At 39.4% G+C, this 22008-nt stretch overlaps 1 protein-coding gene across 6 annotated transcripts in view; it reads left to right on the top strand.

The window, feature by feature from the left end:
* Positions 1 to 21269, top strand: part of bnc2 (basonuclin zinc finger protein 2) — a 176941-nt gene extending 155672 nt beyond the window's left edge. For 5 of the 6 annotated variants that reach the window (XM_078943542.1, XM_078943543.1, XM_020703675.3 and 2 more), the window contains 2 exons: positions 10296 to 12691; positions 17923 to 21269. In XM_078943542.1, the coding sequence (XP_078799668.1) occupies positions 10296 to 12691; positions 17923 to 18736 (3210 nt within the window). In that variant the 3' untranslated portion in view covers positions 18737 to 21269. Of the gene's footprint in view, positions 1 to 10295; positions 12692 to 16870; positions 16945 to 17922 lie in introns of all 6 variants that reach the window. The other variant, XM_020703682.3, reaches the window with a different exon arrangement.
* Positions 21270 to 22008: the final 739 nt, after the last annotated feature.

Raw genomic sequence — 22008 nt, 5'->3', positions numbered from 1 at the left:
ATCAGCATTAATAATCTTTGAAGGACAAACATGATTTGTTAGATAAACATCTACACAGTCAGAAGTTGCGTGACATAGATTAAACGTGTGAAAGACCAGATGTGCTGTGAATGGAACAAATAAATGCTGATTCTGTAAGGCGTCCATAGTCCTAAAATGACCCCACTAACCTGTTTCCTTGTTCCTTTGAATACCCACTCTCATCCTGTTTCGGTCTATTTCAAAAGTGTTCTCAGTGGTTTTTTAATGATTATGTCATTTTTAGCCAAAATCAAACAATCTGTGTGGTTTTCTAGGACATAGTTTCTGCAGAGCGGCAGATGTGTATCAGAAATTCGCTTTTGAGTTGTGGCCGGATTTGTTTGCACATTTGTTTGAAAATTCAGCTACAAGCTTTCAACCCGAGGCCTTTTTTTCGTCTGCTCCAACAATTTAAATAAGGAAATACTCAAACACAATTTTAAGCTTAATTTTGTTTATATATGTTCTCCATGATGAAAAAAATGCTGCAAGAGCTAAAAACACCAAAAACATGATTTTCATTGGGATGGGTCTTTCTCTATCAATATAATCCAAAGAAAAAAATATTATATTAATCTGTAAGATGATGCTGTCTATGCCTGTTCACAACTGTGTGTACAGACCCAGAGCAGTAGTATGGAATGTATACTTCATCTTTTTTTTCCTTTTTTTGGTGGTCTGTTATCATTGTGTGTTTTGTATTTTGATGGTCTAAAGCTTCTCTTGGTGTATACGATACAAAGAGGCAGCACCAGATGGATATAGTGTTTATTTTTCCTGAAACTAATCACCACTAATCACCATCAACTCATTGAATTTATGACAATAGACAGACTCAGGAACCTGGAACCATATCCTCAGAGACCTGAGATCACACACAGACTCACGCACGTGTATGCAGAAGAATGTTTTTCGGTTGTGATCTTCTGGACCACAAGGATGGATTTGTGCTGGTTTACAGTGTAAGTTACACTGCAGCCATGCTGGTACAATTGAAGATGAGGAAGCCAATTTACAGCCCTTAATTTCAAAAGAAGGGGTTATAAGAGTACACTGCTGCAATCTAAGCCCTTTTTTAAAAAGTGTTTCATCGTGATTTTATTAAATTAATGTAGTATTTTAGCTAGATAAAACATGTATATATCCTTTAACCTAAATGCTTATGCATAATCTAGTCCTTTTATTCCGTGTGCTGATTAGGTTTTCTTCACTGTTCAAATTGTGTTTTTATCACCTTCTGCTGGCTGTTCTGAAGCTGTGACTTTTCCTTTAGAAATTGGAATTGACAGTAAAGGGTTTTCACGCTGCATTAGTTCTCAAAAATAGGAATTACTTTTGCCATTTAACAATTCCCAGCTCTCTGTTTTGAGTCATAGTTTAACCTGCGATGACATATTACACTTAGCAAAATCCTTTATGAAGGCCATCAAATTTGAGCAGGGGATATTTCCCCTTAAAGATCAAATGAAGGCCTTTTAGAGGCAGATTTAAACTAACACACCAAATGAAAATAAAATCCAGTAGAGTGAACAGCACGTTTCATCAGTCCAAAGCTAAAAAGTTGAACTTCAAACTCAGGATGTACCATTAAAAATGTAAACTTTTGCATCAAATTTAATTGATTTACTCTGTGGCATATTGTGAAAACATAAGTAGATTCAAATGTCATTTATTTGTGTTAAGTACTGAGGAACACCTGCCACTGTTGTCAGCAGAGCTTGTTTCATAGATTTGGAGTTAATATGACAGACTTACATTCCTTTGGGGTGCCTGAGCCCCCAGTGGGTTTTCCCTCCGTATGAGATTCAGTCAGGCAGTGAAATATTGTCGGGCAAAGGAGTGGGCTGGAGGGAAGGTACCAGAAAGGTGGAGAGACAAAGAGAAAGAGAGAGACTTGAGTTAATGGTCTTGCATCTTCCTGGCAGCATGTCAATAATGGCTCTGATCACATTAAATAAAGAGTCCATTAGCTTATTCTCTTTCCTCCTGCGTGCTGCACAGCAAAAGCACAGGAGAAGACTGAAAAGCTGCTCTAATGTAGTGTGTCTACATGTTACACACACGTATATCTGTTTCCTTCCAGACCAGAACAGAAAGAATTGGCTGGCTCACCTATAATCCACAATCCTTTGTGTGTTTAAATGTTTCCTTTTATGCTGCTCTTTGAAAGAGTAGAATATTTTCAATGTGTAGAGATACTGAGCAGAAATATAATAAAAAAGGAATTTATTTTTTAAATGTAGGACATTTTGTGGTTTTAATCTGTTTACTTAACATTTAAAGTTCCACTCCGATCATCTTCTGTAAAATAATTACAGTGTTTTTATTTTTATTTTGATCAAGCCGTTTTACACAAAAATAAAAAAATTGTCATTTTCTGAAATAGTTTCTGCAGATCGGCAGGAGTTCATTAGAAATTCCCCTCTGAGTTGTGGCCGGGAGAGTTTGTGTGGAGTAAAGGCCTGTTCACACCGGGACGAATTTCGCCGGCGATTTTCGCCGACGTTTAACGCCTCGTGACTAAACAAAGGGCACCAATGAGAGTGTGCACACCAACGCGAAAAAACGCCACGCGACAAAGCGTCAAAAAAAAAAAAACGCCTCGGGTTCGTTTTTTTTTTTCGACGCGTCGCGTCGAAATCTACTCGACCAATGAGAATGGCGCTTTTGCTCACGTGTCTGGAGCTTCTGAAGTTACAGTAAAACACAACTTGGGGGCGCTCAAACACAAAACTGCCTTGCTGAGCACACATACCAGCGAAGAAGATAGACGCCAAGTAGCGTCTACACAGCCGCGAAGCAATAATGACGGACATTCTAAAACATCCCCGAACCAAGCACCAGTTGGAGCTACTGGTGCTTGAAATATTCATGTTTTCTTTGTTTGATTCTGACAAGCGTGTAAATACTTGCTCTCTTCTTCTGAGTGAAAAGCGACTTTAAGAAGCGTAAAGTTGCGCAGCGCCACCTTGTGTACAGGAGTATTTCTGTTTTACATTAAGCGCCATCTAATGTCAGGGAATGAAATTGCATGTTCACTCCACTCATCGTCAGCGAAAATCGCCTGGGTGTGAACACAAAAAACGTGGCGAAAAACGCTGGCGAATAACGCCTGGCGAATATTCGTCCCGGTGTGTACGGGCCTTAACATTACTGGTGTAACAAAAATGGCGAGAAATATATTGGACATACATCGATCTAGTCGTCTGGAAGTGAATGCATCAGAATGGAGCAGAGCAGGCAGCTTGTGGCTTGCCGAAATAGCCTTTACATCACACTTACAAGCTTTTTCTAACTGCATTTATTTCGTCTGCTCCTCTTTCACTACAATTTAAATGAAAATTCAGAGCTTAATTTTCTTCATATATGTCCTCTATCATGGGTAAAATGACACAAAAAAAAGTTAAAAACACAAAAAACATGATTTTCATCAGAATGGGTCTTTAATAAACAGTACAAGAGAACGCGTTTAAGCCAAAATTTTCCAATATCCTTTTTCCACTTACCTTATTAATATGGTAAAGACAAAATTTTGCTAGTCATTATTGGTTATAATGTACATTTTATAGAGGATAGAAACAAGTAATGGATTAGGACACAGTGCAGCCACACAATTACGGAGGCAAAGAGCAAATGTGCGCATATGTTAATGCACCTACTCTGTAATGACCCCCTGCCAGAGCAGTAACAAGACAAAGGAGATGTGAAATAAGTCGGACAAAGAAGCATTTATAACAAAACACACGCACACACACACACACAGAAAAGACAGAGCAATTCTTAGCTGCTTCACTGCTTCGTTTTGGCCCTGGAGGGAGCACAGAGGCCCCCACATCTGTCTCCCAGGCCTGCGACAGACCCTGGCCGCTACGTACAGGCCCAGCGGATCATACGAATCATCCTCAATTAATGTGAAACTTCAGACGTTCCCTCACCGCTTCTATCACTCCACCTCTCATCACAGAGTCATTCATTCTAGTTCTGTGTTAGATCGCTGAGTTTTACACACCAACTACTATTACTGTTCCTCAGCACAGCTGGGTAAAAGCTATTCTGTAAAATGTCGAGGGTAGTTTTTGAACTTTAATAAAGGTGGTGGAAGTGAAAAGGAGGATAAGTAAAAAAAATTTAGTTACCTTATAGTAAAAAAAGGCAGTGGAGGCAGAATTTCTCTAAAACCCCTTCATCTCATACATCCACCTTCCTAACAATCTTGAACTGCGCTTTAGGTGGCCATAAGTCTCACCTCTGTCGATTAGTGAGCCTGTGGCAACAACGATCACACAGGCATGAATTTTTAACAAAAGCTGTGAGTTGAATTAGGCTGAGAGGTGAAAGCAGGGTGTCTTGTGGCCTGTTAGTTGATCAATGTGTCTGGTATGGCAGAATAACCCCTTTGGCCTTTTCACATTTACTTATGCTGGAGATCAGCAAACACTCTTCTCTAGGTGCGATGAGCATATTATTAACCAAGGCAATGCCCTGTGCATCATTCTTCATAAAATGATAAAGAAGAAATCAAACTGGAAAGCATCAAGTGCATTTTCCAATAGGAGGTGGTGCTATTTTCTTCCCACCATCACATTTAACACTCCCCCCCACACACACACACACTCTCTCACACACACAGAGGAAAAGTGCATAAAACTGGGTTTTCACTTTTAGTTTTGTTTTATCTTGTTTCACATCAGTTATAATTAAAATCTTAATATTTATAGAAATATTACAACTATATGGTAAAAGACGTCATGGAATTTAATTTATTAATTTTACAATGTTTTAGTAGCTAAGAAGAGCTATTTTGGAAGTCTTACATCTTTATTTTTTGAACATTTTTAGCCATATATGAGAAATAAATGATTATATAGCAAAAACCTTTTTAAATAAAAGCTGAAAATATAAAACATAATGTTCTAATCCATGATTACTTTACTTTAATGAACAAAATTAACATACACAAATTTGTTTGTTTGTGTATTGATGTAGATATCTTTCAGGCTTTTTTAAATACAAACCAACTTTTAAACAATTGTTTTATTACTTGCAATTTACTGGACATTACAAAGTCACAGCTTCATGGTCCTGTTCTTTGAAATATTTTAGGTTTATGTCTATAACTGATACATTTGATGAGAGGCCAATAAAGAAGACATTTACTATATCACAGGATGTAAATGTTGACCTTTTTGGGTCTTACAAATGTCCCCCCACCTGCAACCCTTTTGCAGTTCGCCTTTTTTCTTTGGTTCATCACAAAGGAAGAAGAGGAATTCCTTGTTCACATGTGATCTCTGACCTGCCACTGGGAAGCCACTGGACGAGCAGGCTGTGTCTTGGGAGCTCTTGCCCTCTTATGTGATGGCTCCGGGCAGTGGGTTTCTCATGAACCCATTCCCCACGGCGTCTCCTCGCCACTAGCTTCTCTGCATTATTCATACTTCCCAATATGGAGTTGGAGAGGGAGGCAGAATATGGAAAAAGAAGGTGTCAAGGTTCAAGACCTTCTCAGATCACAAGGAACTTCTGCTTAACCTCCCTTGAAGTGGCAAACACAGGAAAAGAGCGTGTGTGTGTTTTTTAAAGAAACTATATCTGAGAGCGGGACTGGAGATCAATGGGGATTCCCTGGAGGCTCAGAGGAGATCACATGCACTGCAAGGTGATTGGTGAATCAATGTGGTTCCCATGGTTCACTTTGCCATTGTGAGAACTGATTTTCCCTGTGGCATGTGAACTGTCTTGTGATCAGTGTGGTTACTCTTGTGTTTGTATGGATCCGACAGGGCATCATCTAGGAATTTTAGTTGTTTTTTCCGGACACACATCAATAATATAAATAATGAAAACAATCATTTCTATTTGCCTTACTTCAAGATTCATTCAAATATGAGTTAGAATTCATAAAAAGCTCATACATGTTAAATTGCTAAGAACTCATCATGTAAGCTATGATAATCAAAACGACCTGCCTCCTAATATGACCAATCAAATAACCTGCTAATTGCATAACCGCCTGATTTGTTTTTACTGACAGTTGTTGCCCAGCGCATGACAAGCCCATCATTTGCTCATCGTCGTTGTTGGCGGTTTATCTCACTCTTCACCCACTGCACAGCCCTCCAGCTCGACAATATTAAAGACAGCTGTGTATTCTGAAAACAGCGCAGCAGCAAAGCGATAAATAAATACAAAGGTTTCCAGATTAGTTCTGGAAGACGTGAAGGCAGGCGGATAAAATAAACTAACAGCAGAAGCTGTCGACCAGATAAAGTAGGGTACCCCATCGCCTCTCTCCTGTAATTATTGGCTAATAGTCATTAACCCGGCAAACAGAGGTTTAGCTGCATTGTTTAAAGGACTCAGGGATGCATAATGACGGACTAATATGTCATAGCACTATGGGAAATGGGGAGGGGTGGATTAATGAGATTTTACTGGAGGGAGTGTACAAGAAGAGGTGGAGCACGCCTGGAAAATATAGGGGGGAGAGGGCCACATTAAGCTAATTGGAAGATGAGTGCCTACTTGTAAAAGTGCTTCCAATGGCATATTTGTTTCTTTAGCAGCAGCATCACTAGGCTAATGCAGGGGAGTGGAGTTGTGAAACTTATAGCAGTAAAGATTATAGTGGCATGTGTTTGCCTTGAGGTGTGTGTCAACATTCATTAGATATGTATTTTGGCATATTTTATGCCTTTTGTATTTGACCGTATCATTATTTTACATGTGAATTAATACTTTTAAAGGGAAAAATGACAAATTAGCGTCACCCATGCCAAAAAATAAAGCTAGTATATTTTATTCATTTATGGTAGCTTGGCTTCCATGTTTGTGTTTTTATAAAATCCTTTCTCCAGGAATGACCCTGTTTATTTTTTATTTTTTATTTTTTTATTTTTTTTAACTTGTCCTGTCCAACAGCTGGGCAGACAGATGAGAGCTGAGGGCCTCTTGTGTTGGACATATTTTACTTTAACAAGAGGGGTTATTAATCTTCAGACAAACCAAAGGTATGTCTGAATAAACCCCTTTTGAATGACCCTGTTTAAGTGCATCTTGACCAGGGGTGGGTAAACTACGACCATAGTGACCCGTTAAAGTATTAAATCTGGCCAAACTGGAATAAATTATATAATCCCTATTAATAATTTATTTTCTCTGTAATTCTGATGTCTCCTCATAGTTGGTGCACTACAATTAAATTGACCTTTGTTTTGGTGCAGACATTTTTTTTTTTTGCATTCATGTAGTGTTGGAGGATTTGGTGTCAACATTCCTGTGTGCTTTTTGAGTTGGACAGTCATTTTTTCAATCATTCCAACACCACATGAATGCAGCATTACTTTAATTTTTTAAAAGTAAAAGTTTTTTCCGGAGAGACATCAACCCATGGAAGCAACTGACCGTAAAATGATAAACACAGAGGGTTTGTAAATAAAAATTCCAAATATATATATATATTTTTGATTTTCAATTAAAATTAAAGCATGTGTTTGTTCAGATTTAATGTTATTTCTTTCTGTTAAGAGGTCAGTTATCGCATCTGATCCTAGTCTGGCCCTTTGTGATAAATTTTAGAACCTATTGCGGCCCACGAGTTAAAAAGTTTGTCCATCCCTGATCTTGACTATAAAAATAAATTTTCCTCTAAGAATTAGTTCTTAGACATGCAGATTGCCAAAAAAAAGTGTTTTTTATTATTTTCTTATCATTTAAGGAGTGAAAAATATAATGCAAAAAATGTTTGAACCAAAAGAAAATATTGTTATAAAGACGTTTTTGAATAATTTAATCTTGATATCATTGTAATGATTTGTTTACATATACTGCTTTTTCATATATATTCAAAATCAAATACATATAGCATGTATTTTTAGACTTAACATTTACATCATTGTTGCAGAGCAGGTCATTCACAAATGGCGTGGTCTTTAAACTTGAAAGTGGAACTGATGGCAGGGACATTGAAAAAAAAATGCAAATTGGGCTATAGTTAAATTAAACATCCGTTATTTTTTACAGATCTCAAATCAGAGACACTGTTTAAAAGACTAAAAACTGCATTTAAAGATGTTCAAAGCTGAGTTGGATACCTTATTGTGTTTAACTGTGTAGCACAATTTAGTTGTGTGTGAATAATGTCAGACTGCCTTACTTCTTAGAAACACAATTTCTTAAGAAATCTTCTGGTAGTAGAACTATTTAAAGATTCATTTTTTAATTTGCTTTCATTTTTTTTTTTTAGTTTAATCAAATGGAAGTACTAATGCCCAGATGGCCATGCAGTGTGAATAATAGTACTCAGGCTAGAATTTAAAGTCATACCTCCAGGCTAAAACTCCAGAGTGCACACAGAATGAAAGTACAAAAATGTTTTTTAATGTATATTTAACAACAAAATACCCCAGTGACTATTGATGTTTCGTCTCAGAAGAATCTGTTTCTCCAGCATATCTGAGGGCATGATATGAAACCACTCACACTTTTATTTTCTCTGTTTCTTCCTCTATGTTTCTCCCATACGATCTCTTTTTTTGCTGTCTCTTTTTAAACATTTATCTTCTGTTTTCTCCTCACAGGGCCCTTTGTGCTTTGTGATGTTGGTTTTTACAGCTTTCTACTCACCAGTATTGCCATTTATATTTTATAGGCGCCAGCAGCTGGGAGCACATAAGAAATGTTATCATTTCAGTATGACTAATTGTCATCGCTTCTATTACTCCCTTGATTCCACTTGTTACTGGTCTCCCAGGAGCCTGTGTTTGGGCCATAGTGTTTACACTGCATCTTCATGTTTCACTTGTAAATTTCCCTTTTTTTTCCAGACAAACGCCTTATATCATTAGTTCCTTTAACATTATCACATGTATATATATATTTTCTCCATTTGGTTAGATTCCTACAGAGAAGTAGAGATGCCATCCAATCATGGTTGAGCATTGTCTTGTGTTAATAATTAAAAATACCCCTTTTCTAACAAAGTTTTTGGTCTTACAAGTAAATGTAGGACTTTTTGCATAAAAAATGTTTTTGGTGGAGTTTTAAACTATTTTTTCAAGGAAAAAGAAAAATTTGGGGGAAGTTGTTCAAGGCCCATTTCAGTGTTTTATATGAATGTTTGTAAATCACTAAATTTTTAACAACTGCATAAAGGCTATGTCACACAGCCACTATGTACATTTTGCACAAATTGCACGATTGCAGATAGGTCATACAGGAATATACACGGAAAAAGTCTAAAAGCTTGTAGTCATTATCAGAATCAGAATCAGAAATACTTTATTGATCCCACACGTGGGAAATTTGTTCGTTACCATAACAACTGACAGGAAAAAAAGAGTAAGAATAATATAAATAAAAATAAAAAAAGAGAACAAGGAAAATGTGGTATAATTTAAAGAGCTATTTACAAAACAGTGCAGGTAAAGAGATGTGCAAAAGAAATGTGCAAAATAAAGAAAAGAGAAAAAAAAAAAAAAAAAAATTATGTGAAATTTTCACAGATGTTTCACGAATGAATCACATTACAACCACAGAAGTACAAATAAACCATGCAAGGAACACGTAAATCAATATGGAAAAAGACTGTGCGTGCTTATTGCACTGTTTATATGCAATCCATTAGTGATTTGTGCGTCAATTACATATTTTGTACGTAATATGTGCGCCGTATATCCGATGTAAAGGTTCTACATCAGTGGTACATGAAAACTCTGTTAGACATAAGTGGAACGGTCGTTGGAAGACACAAATTTGTTTCATAATCTCACAAAAGGCACGGACAATTGCATCAGATTTATTTAGGATTACATATAGATTATATAATATTTGCATATAAACTACGCAAAATACACGTATACTGCGTAATACTCAATAGGCCAAAAATTCTGAACAGCAGAAATTCAAAACCGAATTCGGGTGAAGACCCGTTGGCCGTAACCCTCGATGGACATCTGCGCACATAGGCGAATGACTAAAGCAAGAAACACTTATGAATGTATCATAAAAGACTGAAATGTCATACATGGAACATGCCCAAAAGAGTATGTAGTGGCTATATGACTCAGCCTTAAGATTTTATTGCAAGTGTGTAGTATACAAATCAAAAATAATAATGTAAAAAATAATAATAAAACGAATGAGAACAGGAAGCGGAGAAAATGTTTTGCAACATCTGAATTTTAGTAATGAACCTATTCCATGATTATGAAAAACTGAGGCAATTCAGAGTCTTTTAATATTTGTATTTTTTTCTGTCGTTTTTGGACATGTAGGATGCAGCAGGCAAGGTACTGGATCGTTGGACTATCATGTCCAGAGAAGAGGAGATTATCACCCTGCAGCAGTTCCTGCGCTTTGGTGAGACCAAGTCCATCGTAGAACTGATGGCCATTCAGGAGAAAGAAGGTCAGGCTGTTACTGTACCCTCGTCCAAGACAGACTCTGGAATCAGGACATTCATTGAAAGTAATAACAGGACACGCAGTCCAGGGCTCTCCTCCATACATATAGAAAATAGTAGCCCTTCAAGCATTCACCACTTTGAAAATATCCCTAACAGTTTAGCATTCCTTCTGCCATTCCAGTATATCAACCCAGTCTCTGCCCCCATGCTTGGTTTGCCTCCAAACGGGCTCTCTTTGGAGCAGTCTTCCATGCGGCTGCGGGAGCCCAGCCTACCAAATCAAGGAGAACAAGTGGAGACCAGTGAGTCAGAGGTATCTCTATCACCGTTCCGCACTGGTCAGAGCCCTAGTCGAGGAGTTTTAGGAGCCATGAACAATAACACAGAACCCAAGAAAGAACCCAGCAACTGTGGATCGCCAATTTCCCCTTCCCCTTCTACTCAGCAAGCTCAGCAGCAACAACAGCAAACACAACTTCAGCAACAACAGCAGAGCCAACAGCAATCCCAAAGTCAACCTCAACAACTAAACAACCTGAGTGACCACCAGGTTCATCATCAGTTTATAAAAGATGAACCTTCCAAAACTATCTCACACTCAACTTTCTCCACCAAGATGCATCACCGTATGCGACGCATGGGAACAACCTCACGAAAGGGTCGCGTGTGCTGCAACTCCTGTGGAAAAACCTTTTACGACAAAGGCACATTGAAGATACACTATAATGCTGTACACTTGAAAATTAAACACCGTTGCACCATTGAAGGATGCAATATGGTCTTTAGCTCTTTGCGCAGCCGTAACCGACATAGTGCCAATCCTAATCCCCGGTTGCACATGCCCATGTTGCGGAATAACCGTGACAAGGACCTTATTCGTGCCAACTCCACCACTGGTACACCTGTCATCTCAAGCAGCAAGAATGGTGGCTTTACACTCACCAGCCCAGGAAGACCACCATTGGGTTTCACTACTCCTCCAGTAGACCCCTTGCTTCAGTCTCCTCTTCCAAGTCAACTGGTATTCCCATCCCTGAAGTCGGTCCAGCCAGTTCAACCAGTGCCCCCATTTTATCGAACTCTAGTGTCCCCAGCAGACCTCGTCAGTTCCCCAGTGTCACTGCCAACCAGTCCCATCATGCCCACCTCTACCAATAGCACCGCCCTGATGGACCAGCAACAGCAGATACTTGCTGCTGCATCGGTTGCATCACACAATAGTATGCACATGTCAGAAGCAGGTCCCTTGTCACACCGGCTAGCCACCTCCAGTGCCAGTCAAGACCTCAGTATAAACAGTGACCCCACACCCAAAAAGAAACCTCGTAAATCCAGTATGCCAGTTAAGATTGAAAAGGAAGTGATTGATGTTGCAGATGAATATGAGGACAAAGATGAAGATGACGATAATAGTATACATCATAACCTCAATCACCAAACATCTCTTTTGCACAACAACATCAAAATCAATGGAAACTGTAACAGCAAAAACAACAGTGGCAACGGACACCAAAGCGGTGGTAGTGGACAGCATTCTCCCTCTCAGGATGAGATGAGCCCAGGCCTAGCTCTCAGAGGAATGATGAGGCAGAGTGAAGATGAATGCAGGGAAGGGACTGGCAGTGACAGCAGGGGTGGTGCTTCTGAGCTACGATGTATGGACAGCTTCACATCAGAGGATCAAGACAATGAGAGAGACTTTGAAAACGAGTCAGAAACCTCTGATTCAAAGATGTTCTACAGAGATGAGCTAATGGATGCAGAGGAAGAGCAAAAGCACAACAGGGGTCTAAGAGGCCAGGACAAAGTCCTGGACAGTGAAAGTGGTCATGAAACCCACATGAGAAAAGAAGTAGAAGGAAACGGCCATTCCTCGCCCCCCCCTCACCATCCTCCCATCAAGATTAAAGAAGAACTCAACGATCCATCTTACGACATGTTCTGCATGAGCCAATACGGCCTCTATAATGGAGGCATGGCAGCAGCAGCAGCTGCTGCTGCAAGCATGGCAGCTCTGCATGAGAGCTGGCACCATATCTCCTCGATAGGATACGGTGCCAGTCCACCCAAGTTCCCTTCTTCCCAATCACCGGAAGGGGATCCGTGTTCAAGTCCTGATCCCAAGATCTGCTATGTGTGCAAGAAGAGCTTCAAGAGCTCCTACAGTATGAAACTGCACTACAAGAACGTGCACCTTAAAGAGATGCACATGTGCACTGTGGCTGGCTGCAATGCTGCTTTTCCCTCCCGACGGAGCCGTGACAGGTCAGTGCTACGTTCAATGTCGCAATTCTGTCTCATTACCTGTAAAATGTGTGTAATAATCAGTGGTCTGATTATGCAAAGATGGCTGCTTGTCTCCTGATAGTTTTAAAGGAATTGTACATATTCTAAAGAACTTTTTTACCTCTATTTCTTTTTAAAGTTCTCTTAATAGGCTTTGACTGAACATCTGTTAGTTTATGCAAAACTTAAAATAGATTCAGGGACATCTGCTCTAATTTCAAGTTGAAAAGAGTTGAGTGGCATGAGCTGGAACACTTACACATGTAGCCAAAGACACAGGCGGCTGTGTACGTCAACCCTCCAGCTGCAGTGTCTTGTTTACCTGATCTCACTACCTCACCTTGTCACAGGAAGGTGAAGGCGCATATATTAACATCAAAAGCAGTTTGTTAAACCGCTGCATTTATTAGCGCATTAGGAGGTGAGGCTAACCACATTCACCTGGGTTTGTTAGCACATATCACTGGCTAGAACAGCACTGACAGGGGTAAATGACACAACTTATGTTGGAGGTAAAGCATCCTACAGATGCCCAGAGGTAGTAAAGGATCCTAAAGATATGGAGGGGGGAAAAAAGAAACATTTTGTTTGTGTTTGATAGTGATTTCAAAAAACTATATTTTTAATAGCAAATAACAAGTGATTCATTCATTTTTTTGCACACTACCTGTTTACTTCGACTACCTTCCTGCACCCAAACTTGCTCATCATTTTCTTCACCAAGCCTTTTATTACATTTGCTATTTTTGTGGCTTCTGTTCCTGGCACTGTTTTTTCATTAGCTGCACGTAAATGGAGCTGGTGATTCTCAGACTCTATTATGGTGGATATGAGAGGGTATCATGAGGTGCGAAGCAGGAAGGTTTGCGTCCGTAAATGTGAAACCCTGCTGCTCACCTAACCCAGCTTTGCAGACAACAGCAAAATTGAAGAAGTGTTATAGCATGTGTTGCCTCTCCGCAACTTAATGTCACCACTGAGTGTGTTAGGTCCCACCTAGGCTTAAATGCTTCAGGTAAGGCTATAGTCTGATACGCAACACGTGCACACTCATTCTTGTTTTTAAATATGCAAACTTTTTTTTTTAAACAGATTTTTATAGCTTCCTGGTAAAAAATTATATTCTAGTTAGCAGTAATTAAAAAAATTAAAAAACAGGCAGTTAATACAAAATTTCCGAATGCGCTTTTCAGTCAGTTTTGCAAATGTACATTAATAAATACTATAATATATATATTATTATATATTAGTATTATAGTATAATATATATATATTATACTATAATACTATAATACCTACTTTTCACCTACATTTCACTGCGGTGTGTGGGCATATATTACTGCCCTGCAGGCTCAAACAGGGAGCAAAACAACAGACAGTGGAATCATGGAATCCTGTGGCTTTCAGATGACTCAGTACACAAGATGTGCTCCCATCAAATCTGTGTCTGTATAATCCTCTAATGACATAATAAGAGTTTGAGTATCATTAATGAAAAAATAAATTACAACAAATTTTTTTGCTTTGTTTTCATCGGTGCATTTAATGGGAAACGGCACGGACACTTGCACAAAATGAAAAATGAACAATTATTGCTTGTAAACTTGATCTAGTCTTCCTCCAGAATAGATTTATTTGCCAACTATGATGTGAGTGTATGTTTTACAATTACATTTTGATTAATTGCCTGCTGCTATATGTCATCAAGAATCAGGAATGTCCTGTTCTTATCTGATATGTCCAGCAAGAAAGAAAAAAAAGGCAAAAGGGCTGCATGAAAGGCTTTCCTTTCTTTTTTTTTGGAGGGGGAGGTGATCTAAGGAAGAAAACAACCAGTTGCTGATATCTCAGCGGGAACATATTTTGTATGAATACCCCTAAATTCCTTCCACATCCGAAAATTTTACGCAGACCGCATACACTTCTACAAAAGCAGATAATTTTCTTTGCCCTGAAGCAGGCGTGTAATGTGAGTATTTTCAGTAGAAAACGGAGAGCAGTTTAAGCATGTGTGTGTTTTACTGTGTACAGTGAAGTGGTTTCCCTAAGCCTCTTGGCTGACTTCTGCACAGTGGTAAATAATTGCATATTTATTTTGGGAAGTGAACACGAGCGATGTAGAGGCTGCATGATAAAGTACCAGAGTGGTGTTCTCCACTATTTATCACTATTATTAGTCTTCGTTATAATAGCTCTTCTTTATTGTGACAAAACTTTCCTTGTTTATCATATGTTTATTATCCTGTCCAACTTTTCTTTTAACCTTCACCCCAGTGTGTTATTTCTTTGCTGCCACTGTAAGCAGGTGGCCTTGCTATGCTCAAATTCCCTGGGTGCAGGCGCGCAAAGTCCGTGGTCCCTGCATGGGCCACTGAAAAGGGAGAGAATGAAGGTTAATTATGTTAGAGTCTCTTTCCTCCCCTGTCCTTCCTTTCTCCGTCTTCCTCCTTTTCTCTTGATCCCCTCACGCCATGTGGAGCTGACTCCTCTGCTATCCAGTCAGCTCTGTTTGTTTCCGTGTAAACAAAGGACATGCAGCTCTTATAGAGAACACGGTGGAAAACATTTATTTAACATAAGTGCTGAATGAAAAACACAGATAAAAAATACGTTTTCCCTCCATTTTTATGGTTTAGTGGAGTGTTTCTCATTGCATGGAATACAAATAAATAAATGAATATTTATATAATCAAACCTGACTCCAATTAAAATGCTTCAAAAGGAAAAAAAATGGTAAAGGCTTGCAAATAATTTTGAATCACAGCTTTTTAAAAATCCTTAATAATTTAAAAATGTGCCTTCCTAAAAGGCAGAAACAATGCAAAATAGATATAATGGTAAAAGAATGATAAATGTTACTAAAGTTCCTGTCCTCCCACACACACCCAAAACCTCATAACCCACCCGAAATGACAGGAAAGACAAAGAACCTCTGGTGTCAGTCTGATTCAGCCAGCCCCTCCGTCTCATTTACACATTATGAGTCATTTAGATGACATACACAGGTGTGGATATATATACATACACATTCACACCGACACAAAAGCAAGGGCAAGGGCCATCAGATGAGCCTAAAGATGATTAACGCCAGTTGGGACAGGCACACTCTCACTCTGCCTCCTCTGCACAGTCAAAAATGGCCTCTCTGGAGGCCTCCCCCATCTTTTGGACGAAGATGAGGCTGTCAAATTAGTTTGCCAGCCACATTACTGGCCAACAGGGAGGTACTGTTGAGAGGGAGGTGTGTTGGGGGGGGCTGAAAAGACAGAACACGCTGAATAGCATACTGAAGAGGAGTGATAGAGGTAGAGGGATGGAAGGGAGTGAAAAACGGGGCAGAACGTCTAAATCTGATAAATGAAAGGACGAGGGCATTATGTCCTCTGTGTTTGGATACAGTTAACTTATTTTGATTGTGCGGGGAAAGGAAGTACCGCCAACACAGAGACTGAATAACAGTCTTAATTATAATGACCATAAATGAGCTTTTTCCCCACTTCATATAAAATAACATCTAAATAATGTAACATGTAGCCAATTTTATCATTCATTATTTTATTTTGCAATAATAGTTGGGATTATTTTCTTTTTTTTATGTGTTACAAATTTGGAGTAACATTTTTTTAAAATACTTTTGACTACTTACAGCATGTTGTTTAGCATATTTGACTTTAGTAGGAAGACATTGTTATTTTAGAGCTTATTAGCAGTGAGAAGGTGTTGTTTTACAGTTGGAGACATGTTACTATGGACCTGCCTACCTGAGCATCATCGACAGCATCCAGACCTTGACAGAGTAAATGTGTGCCCCCAAATCAAATATGTTTCCGTAGAAACGCAAGAAAGGATTTTTAGAAACATGGCAATGTGCACTCACCCAAAAATGCTGCACCACTGACAGTAAATCAGTGACACCCTTTGTTCACAAGTTAATGGTGAAATATTAGAAACGATTATGTCTTTTTAAAATCCTGCTTTATCAGACAATCAAGTAAACATAAATAAACATTAATGAGTGCAAGCACACATGCATTCATGATTAATCGTTTTTGTTACGCTCCCTTCCCACAATGCTGACGATGCTCAAGTGGACGGGCTCCTGGTTGCTTGGTTCACAGAAAAGGGTCCCTCAAATGAATGTATTTCTACCTCTTGCAGGACAATGTCGGATAGGGAAGTAAATAATTAAAGGAAAGGGACCCTTTTTGACTGCATCAACCCTGCCACTGCTGGTAAGCTCTACAATCCATTGTGACTCCATTTTTTTGCCCGTCCTAATACGGATGCCTTTTTTTTTTTTTTTTGGTCATTTGGTTTGCTTTACACACATGTGCCCTCCCTGCATGGAAACCCTTCATACTAAAGGCTCTTAAAGTTTGCACATTGTTGTCACTTGATTTGATGAACCAATGGGATAGAAGTAGGCCTTGCATATGTCGAACTTGACAATGGTCATTGGCATCTTACGTTTTGTTTTAGGTATTTTTTTTGTGCTGTTCTATTGTGTCATGTGTAGTGTACACCCCCCCCCCTCCATTTTTTTAAAATCATAATTAATAAATGAACTAAAAAAGGTAATGATCTACAATTTAAGTTCATTTCACCTTGCACCTTTAGCATGGCTGCGTGTGCTAACTAAATGTTTTCTGGCTTAAGCATGGCTTTGGTTGCTGACTTTGTTTTGGGCTGTGACACCTCGAGTGATACAGCTTTCCTTGTGTTTGGAAAAAAAATGTCCATCTCAATTGAATCCAGTGCTACATAAAGACATGTTCATTGAGGTGCTCGATTAAGCCACCTCCAATAGAGAATAAATGCAAGAACGCTGTCAGGGCCTAGAGCTAATATGCTATCCAGTTCCCCTCGATTATCACATTACCACTGCTCGAATCAATTGATAAACTCCCATTCAATATGGTGGAGTATTTAATTGAGTCAGAGTCTATTGGATTTGAGTGCTGTGCAGAGCAGACATGCTGACAGACGTAAACACTAGCAGGATGCTCTGTCTCGTTGCTATGTTATTGCACTTTCTCAGAGGAAAGCTACAGGATGGATGTCTCTTTCTTGAAGTGTTTTTGTATCTGGAATACCAACATTATTAAAAAATGATCTGATATAAATGAAAAAATATAATTTTATATTTTTAAATGGTTGTTGGTATCTAAGACGTAGCTATGTATCATATACTGACTGTCCTCTCATATTAGGCACAGCTCCAACATCAACCTGCACCGAAAACTGCTGACCAAAGAACTGGATGACATTGTCTTGGACCCCCGACTCACGCCACTGCCTAAGGACCTGCAAGCTGAGCTGCTGGCCAAGATCTATGGTGGGCACCATACAGGCTTGGACCCCTTGACCAGACTGGGCATCGGAGCCGCCAGCCTACGGTTCCCTGGTCTGCCCCACAATGGCCATTCCGTTATGAGCAACGAATACCCTCACCATTCTCTACACCAAGAACTTAAAAGCCGCCACGCCAATGGCTTCTTGCAGGGCCAGCCAGATGATTACATGGTGTTGGACCTGAGCACCACATCCAGTGTTCAATCTAGCAGCAGCGTCCACTCCTCACATGAGTCAGAAGAGGGCAGCGATGAAGGCATCTTATTAGATGACCTTGAGGAAGAAATTGAAGAACAGGAAGAGGAGGGCAACAGCGACGGAGAGGACTACTCCCAGCGGGCCGAGGACCGGGGCGAAGGGGGACATCAGGATGAAACTGGAGAAGTAAGAGAAGGACGAGGTGAGGGTTTGGGTCCTTCCTCACCATTCCTCTTATCATCCATGGGGGCCAGTAATGGCAGCAGTGGTGGGATCCTCTGTAACATCTGCCACAAAATGTACAGCAACAAAGGGACCCTGCGAGTGCACTACAAGACTGTGCACCTGCGAGAGATGCACAAGTGCAAAATCCCAGGTTGCAACATGGTGTTCAGCTCTGTGCGCAGCCGGAACAGACACTCTCAAAACCCCAACCTCCATAAAAACATGCCCTTCTCTACAATAGTAGACTGAAAAATGACTTGCAACTCAACCCTCCTGTCAGTCTGCCCACTCATCCCCTCATCCTTCATCTTTATTTCTCCTCTAATTAGCTATTAGTTTCGGCACAGGACCATCAAATCCAAGCAACATGCCTGTATTCTTCCTTGCTCTTACTACTTTGTAAGTCAAGACATTTTTATCTCCATTTATAAAGTTATTTAACTCTAAATGCAGTTTATCATTGCAAACATTGACTTTTCCTCATCTGGAAGAAAAGGATAAAATTCATAGGCATGGAGTATGCTTTGTATTAAAAAAAAGTTTTACGTCATAGGCTCCCTTTACCTGTTCTTTTCTACCTTTCTGTGTACATCCATCTCCAAAGAACCCACTCAAACTCTCATTTGTGAGTTTGCCTGCAGAAACTATAGTATTGAAAAAAAGAAAATCTTCTCGTTGTATTTGTGTAATTATACCTTTTAAACAAACCCCTTACAAAAGCATGACAGCTTCATATGTAAATAATGTCCCAAGAGGCTTTTGTTGTGAGAGTTGTGTTGATGGTTGTTTGCTTCTTTTTTCTCTCCTTATGGTTTTTATGTTACAGCCAAGTACAATACTTCAGCTGTAGGCAAGAAAGAGGTAGCATCTTAAAAAGCTTGACTCATTTATGTTCGCGTTGACAAAGAGTTTAAAATTGAGTCCTATGGGGGAAAAAACAAATATCATGTGACTTGTTTTAAGTGCTTGTTAAATATTCAGAGTTTGCCGGCATGCTTTTTTAGGCTCCAACACTGATATCATTCTCTGTATTTCTATAATTTTTTTTTGTCTGTTATGTTTATGAGCTTAAGTATACCAATTCAGTTTTTTGCACTTTGCATCTATAAAAGGGGATGTGTAATATTATTATAAAGATGACTTTTGCTATTGAAAATGTAGGTGTTTCTCAAGGTCATTGGTGGCTACAGTGCCAAGGGAGGTGACACTGCCTTTAAGATATTTGTGCCAGTTTTTTTTTTCTTCTTTTTTTTTTTGCACATGCGTAATTTTAAACACAGCTTCGAGACATAAAGTACTTAACAGAAGAGATCTTGCCCCATGACTCTTAATCTACGTTCACACCGGGCTCGGAAACGCAAGTTCGAGTGACGGCTTCCACTCACAGGTCTATGTAAACATGCATTTATGCAATGCTTACATGCGCTACACACATTTCTAAGTCTGTTTGTGGGCTCTATGTACAAAACGTGCGGAAATTGAAAATAAACCAGTTGAAGTGAACAATCCGGGACCCAGGTTTGGAAGTGACGTATGGGTAGGGTCCTTTTTAAAAGACGGAAATGCCATCATTTGAAATTCAATTGTGAAGGAGAAAATATTAAATGTGGTTTATGCCCAGTCGAAGTTATTTGGTACCAAGGCCACATGCAAATGGCTTTCTTACCCATATGCCTTCTCCCTATCTCTAAATGTATACATCCAAGGAGAGGGATGTGGAAGAAAATAGTGTCTTCAAATTCGACTGCCCGATGACATCATCTATAGTCGTCGGTTATCTATGTTAGTGTGTAGATGCCACCGCTCAAAAATACATAAGATCGGATTTATGACTTTAAAAACCCATGCAAAAACAAAAACTAATTACTTACACTTAAGTATAAACTTCAGTGCTTCAGTGCACACCCATGTGAAGAAATGCATGTTTTCTTTGACCCACGCGAATTGTCCTACTGGTGGAGGGATACCTAGCCCCCGAGTCGCTGAACTTGGGGGCTATGAACACCATAAGCACGTTCAAAAACCCACGTCCGGTGTGTACGAAGCTTTAAATGTCCTAAGAAATTAGCTTCGAAAGATTTTGATAATAATCAAGTCAGTCTAACTGTTGTTACAAAATGTAGTCAACATTGCGGAAAACTGTGCTTCAACTTATGTAACTATAAAAAAAAAAGGAACAAAAAAATCCTTCAACTGTGACCAAAATACGAGTGTTTAAAATCAAGCTCTTTTAGTGTGACTAAGCGATAGGGTCATATCGCCCGTTTTGATCAATCTCAGACACTTGAGTCTTAAAAGTTTTGCTGTGAAAATTTGCTGGATGTTAGCATTGCTGGGTGCCCCCTTTTAGACACACTTAATTAAAATATTGCCATTTTTCTTTTTTGAAAGTGCCAATCGCTGACTCACGGTACAAATATTTCAAATTATTGGACAAACTAGCCAAGGGAAAGGGTATTTATTAGAGGGTGATATATCTTCATTGAGACGTTTTGTCCAGTAAACAATAACATTGTGAAAAGACAAAGAAAAAATCTGACATTGTTAATCAGTTAGACTTGTTTATCAGTGTATCCGCCATGTGCTACTTCAAAAGAAGATATTTTCCTCAACTGGTGCTACCCGCAGCGGGAACATATGCAGTGTTATGCGGTGTGCTGTACAGTATTCACATCACCTTCCATCCAAGTTTCATTTCTCTTAGTTCAACCTTTAGTCATTATGCTGTAAAGACACAACCTATTTTATTAAATGCTTTTTAAATACACAAACTCGAAACACATGCAGTTTTTAGTTGTCTTTTTTGTAGAGATGAGAGGGCAGGACAGTGAGGGCTGAGGCTGATGGAAACGTTGCAGAGGCGGAGGGCTGACTAGGGAGGAAAGGATGACAGGAACAATCATTAAAAATGTGCCGCTTCCCTGTTACCTGGAGGCGTCCCGCCATCCCAGCTTCTTCTGTCTAATAACTCACATGTCACATCGTTACACTGCCAGGCGTCAAAGGTGCTGACAGGACTGTGACACTGACAGAAGAAGAAAAGAAAGAAAGGAAAGACATGGTGTGCTATGAACAATTTAATTGCACTCAGTCAATTAAGTTAAAATCAATTCATCTCTTCATTTTCCATGTGTGCTTATTCTCCTACTGGGAAGATTGTAATTTAAAATTGTAATTTAATTCTCATCCTTCCTTTTGCCTGTGTTTTCCTGTTTTTTTTCTGTCAGAGCTCAGTCATTTAACGTCTGCCTCCCTCGTTTCCACTCCCTTGCCTAGTCCACACGCCACAGTGCAGATCCTACAGGGACGCACACTAATACTGTATGCTCAAGTTCAGCAGACAGCCATGGCATTGGAAAAAAAAAAAAAAAAAAGAAGGATGGGTAATTGCCTGTTTATCCCAAGTGAAGGGAAAATTGAGTACAGGAACCCCAGCCTTCTCCCTGGAGTGAGTTTCACTGAGCTGCTCGCTGCCTCATTCACTCATTCGCTCCCTCAGGCCCGTATTCTGGCACAAAAAA

Source organism: Oryzias latipes (assembly GCF_053564925.1).
Source record: "Oryzias latipes strain Hd-rR chromosome 1 unlocalized genomic scaffold, Olatipes_Hd-rR_3.1 chr1_Y".
Taxonomy (NCBI): domain Eukaryota; kingdom Metazoa; phylum Chordata; class Actinopteri; order Beloniformes; family Adrianichthyidae; genus Oryzias; species Oryzias latipes.
The sequence above is the reverse complement of the archived record's forward strand: the minus strand, read 5'-3'. Positions and strand labels throughout refer to the sequence as shown.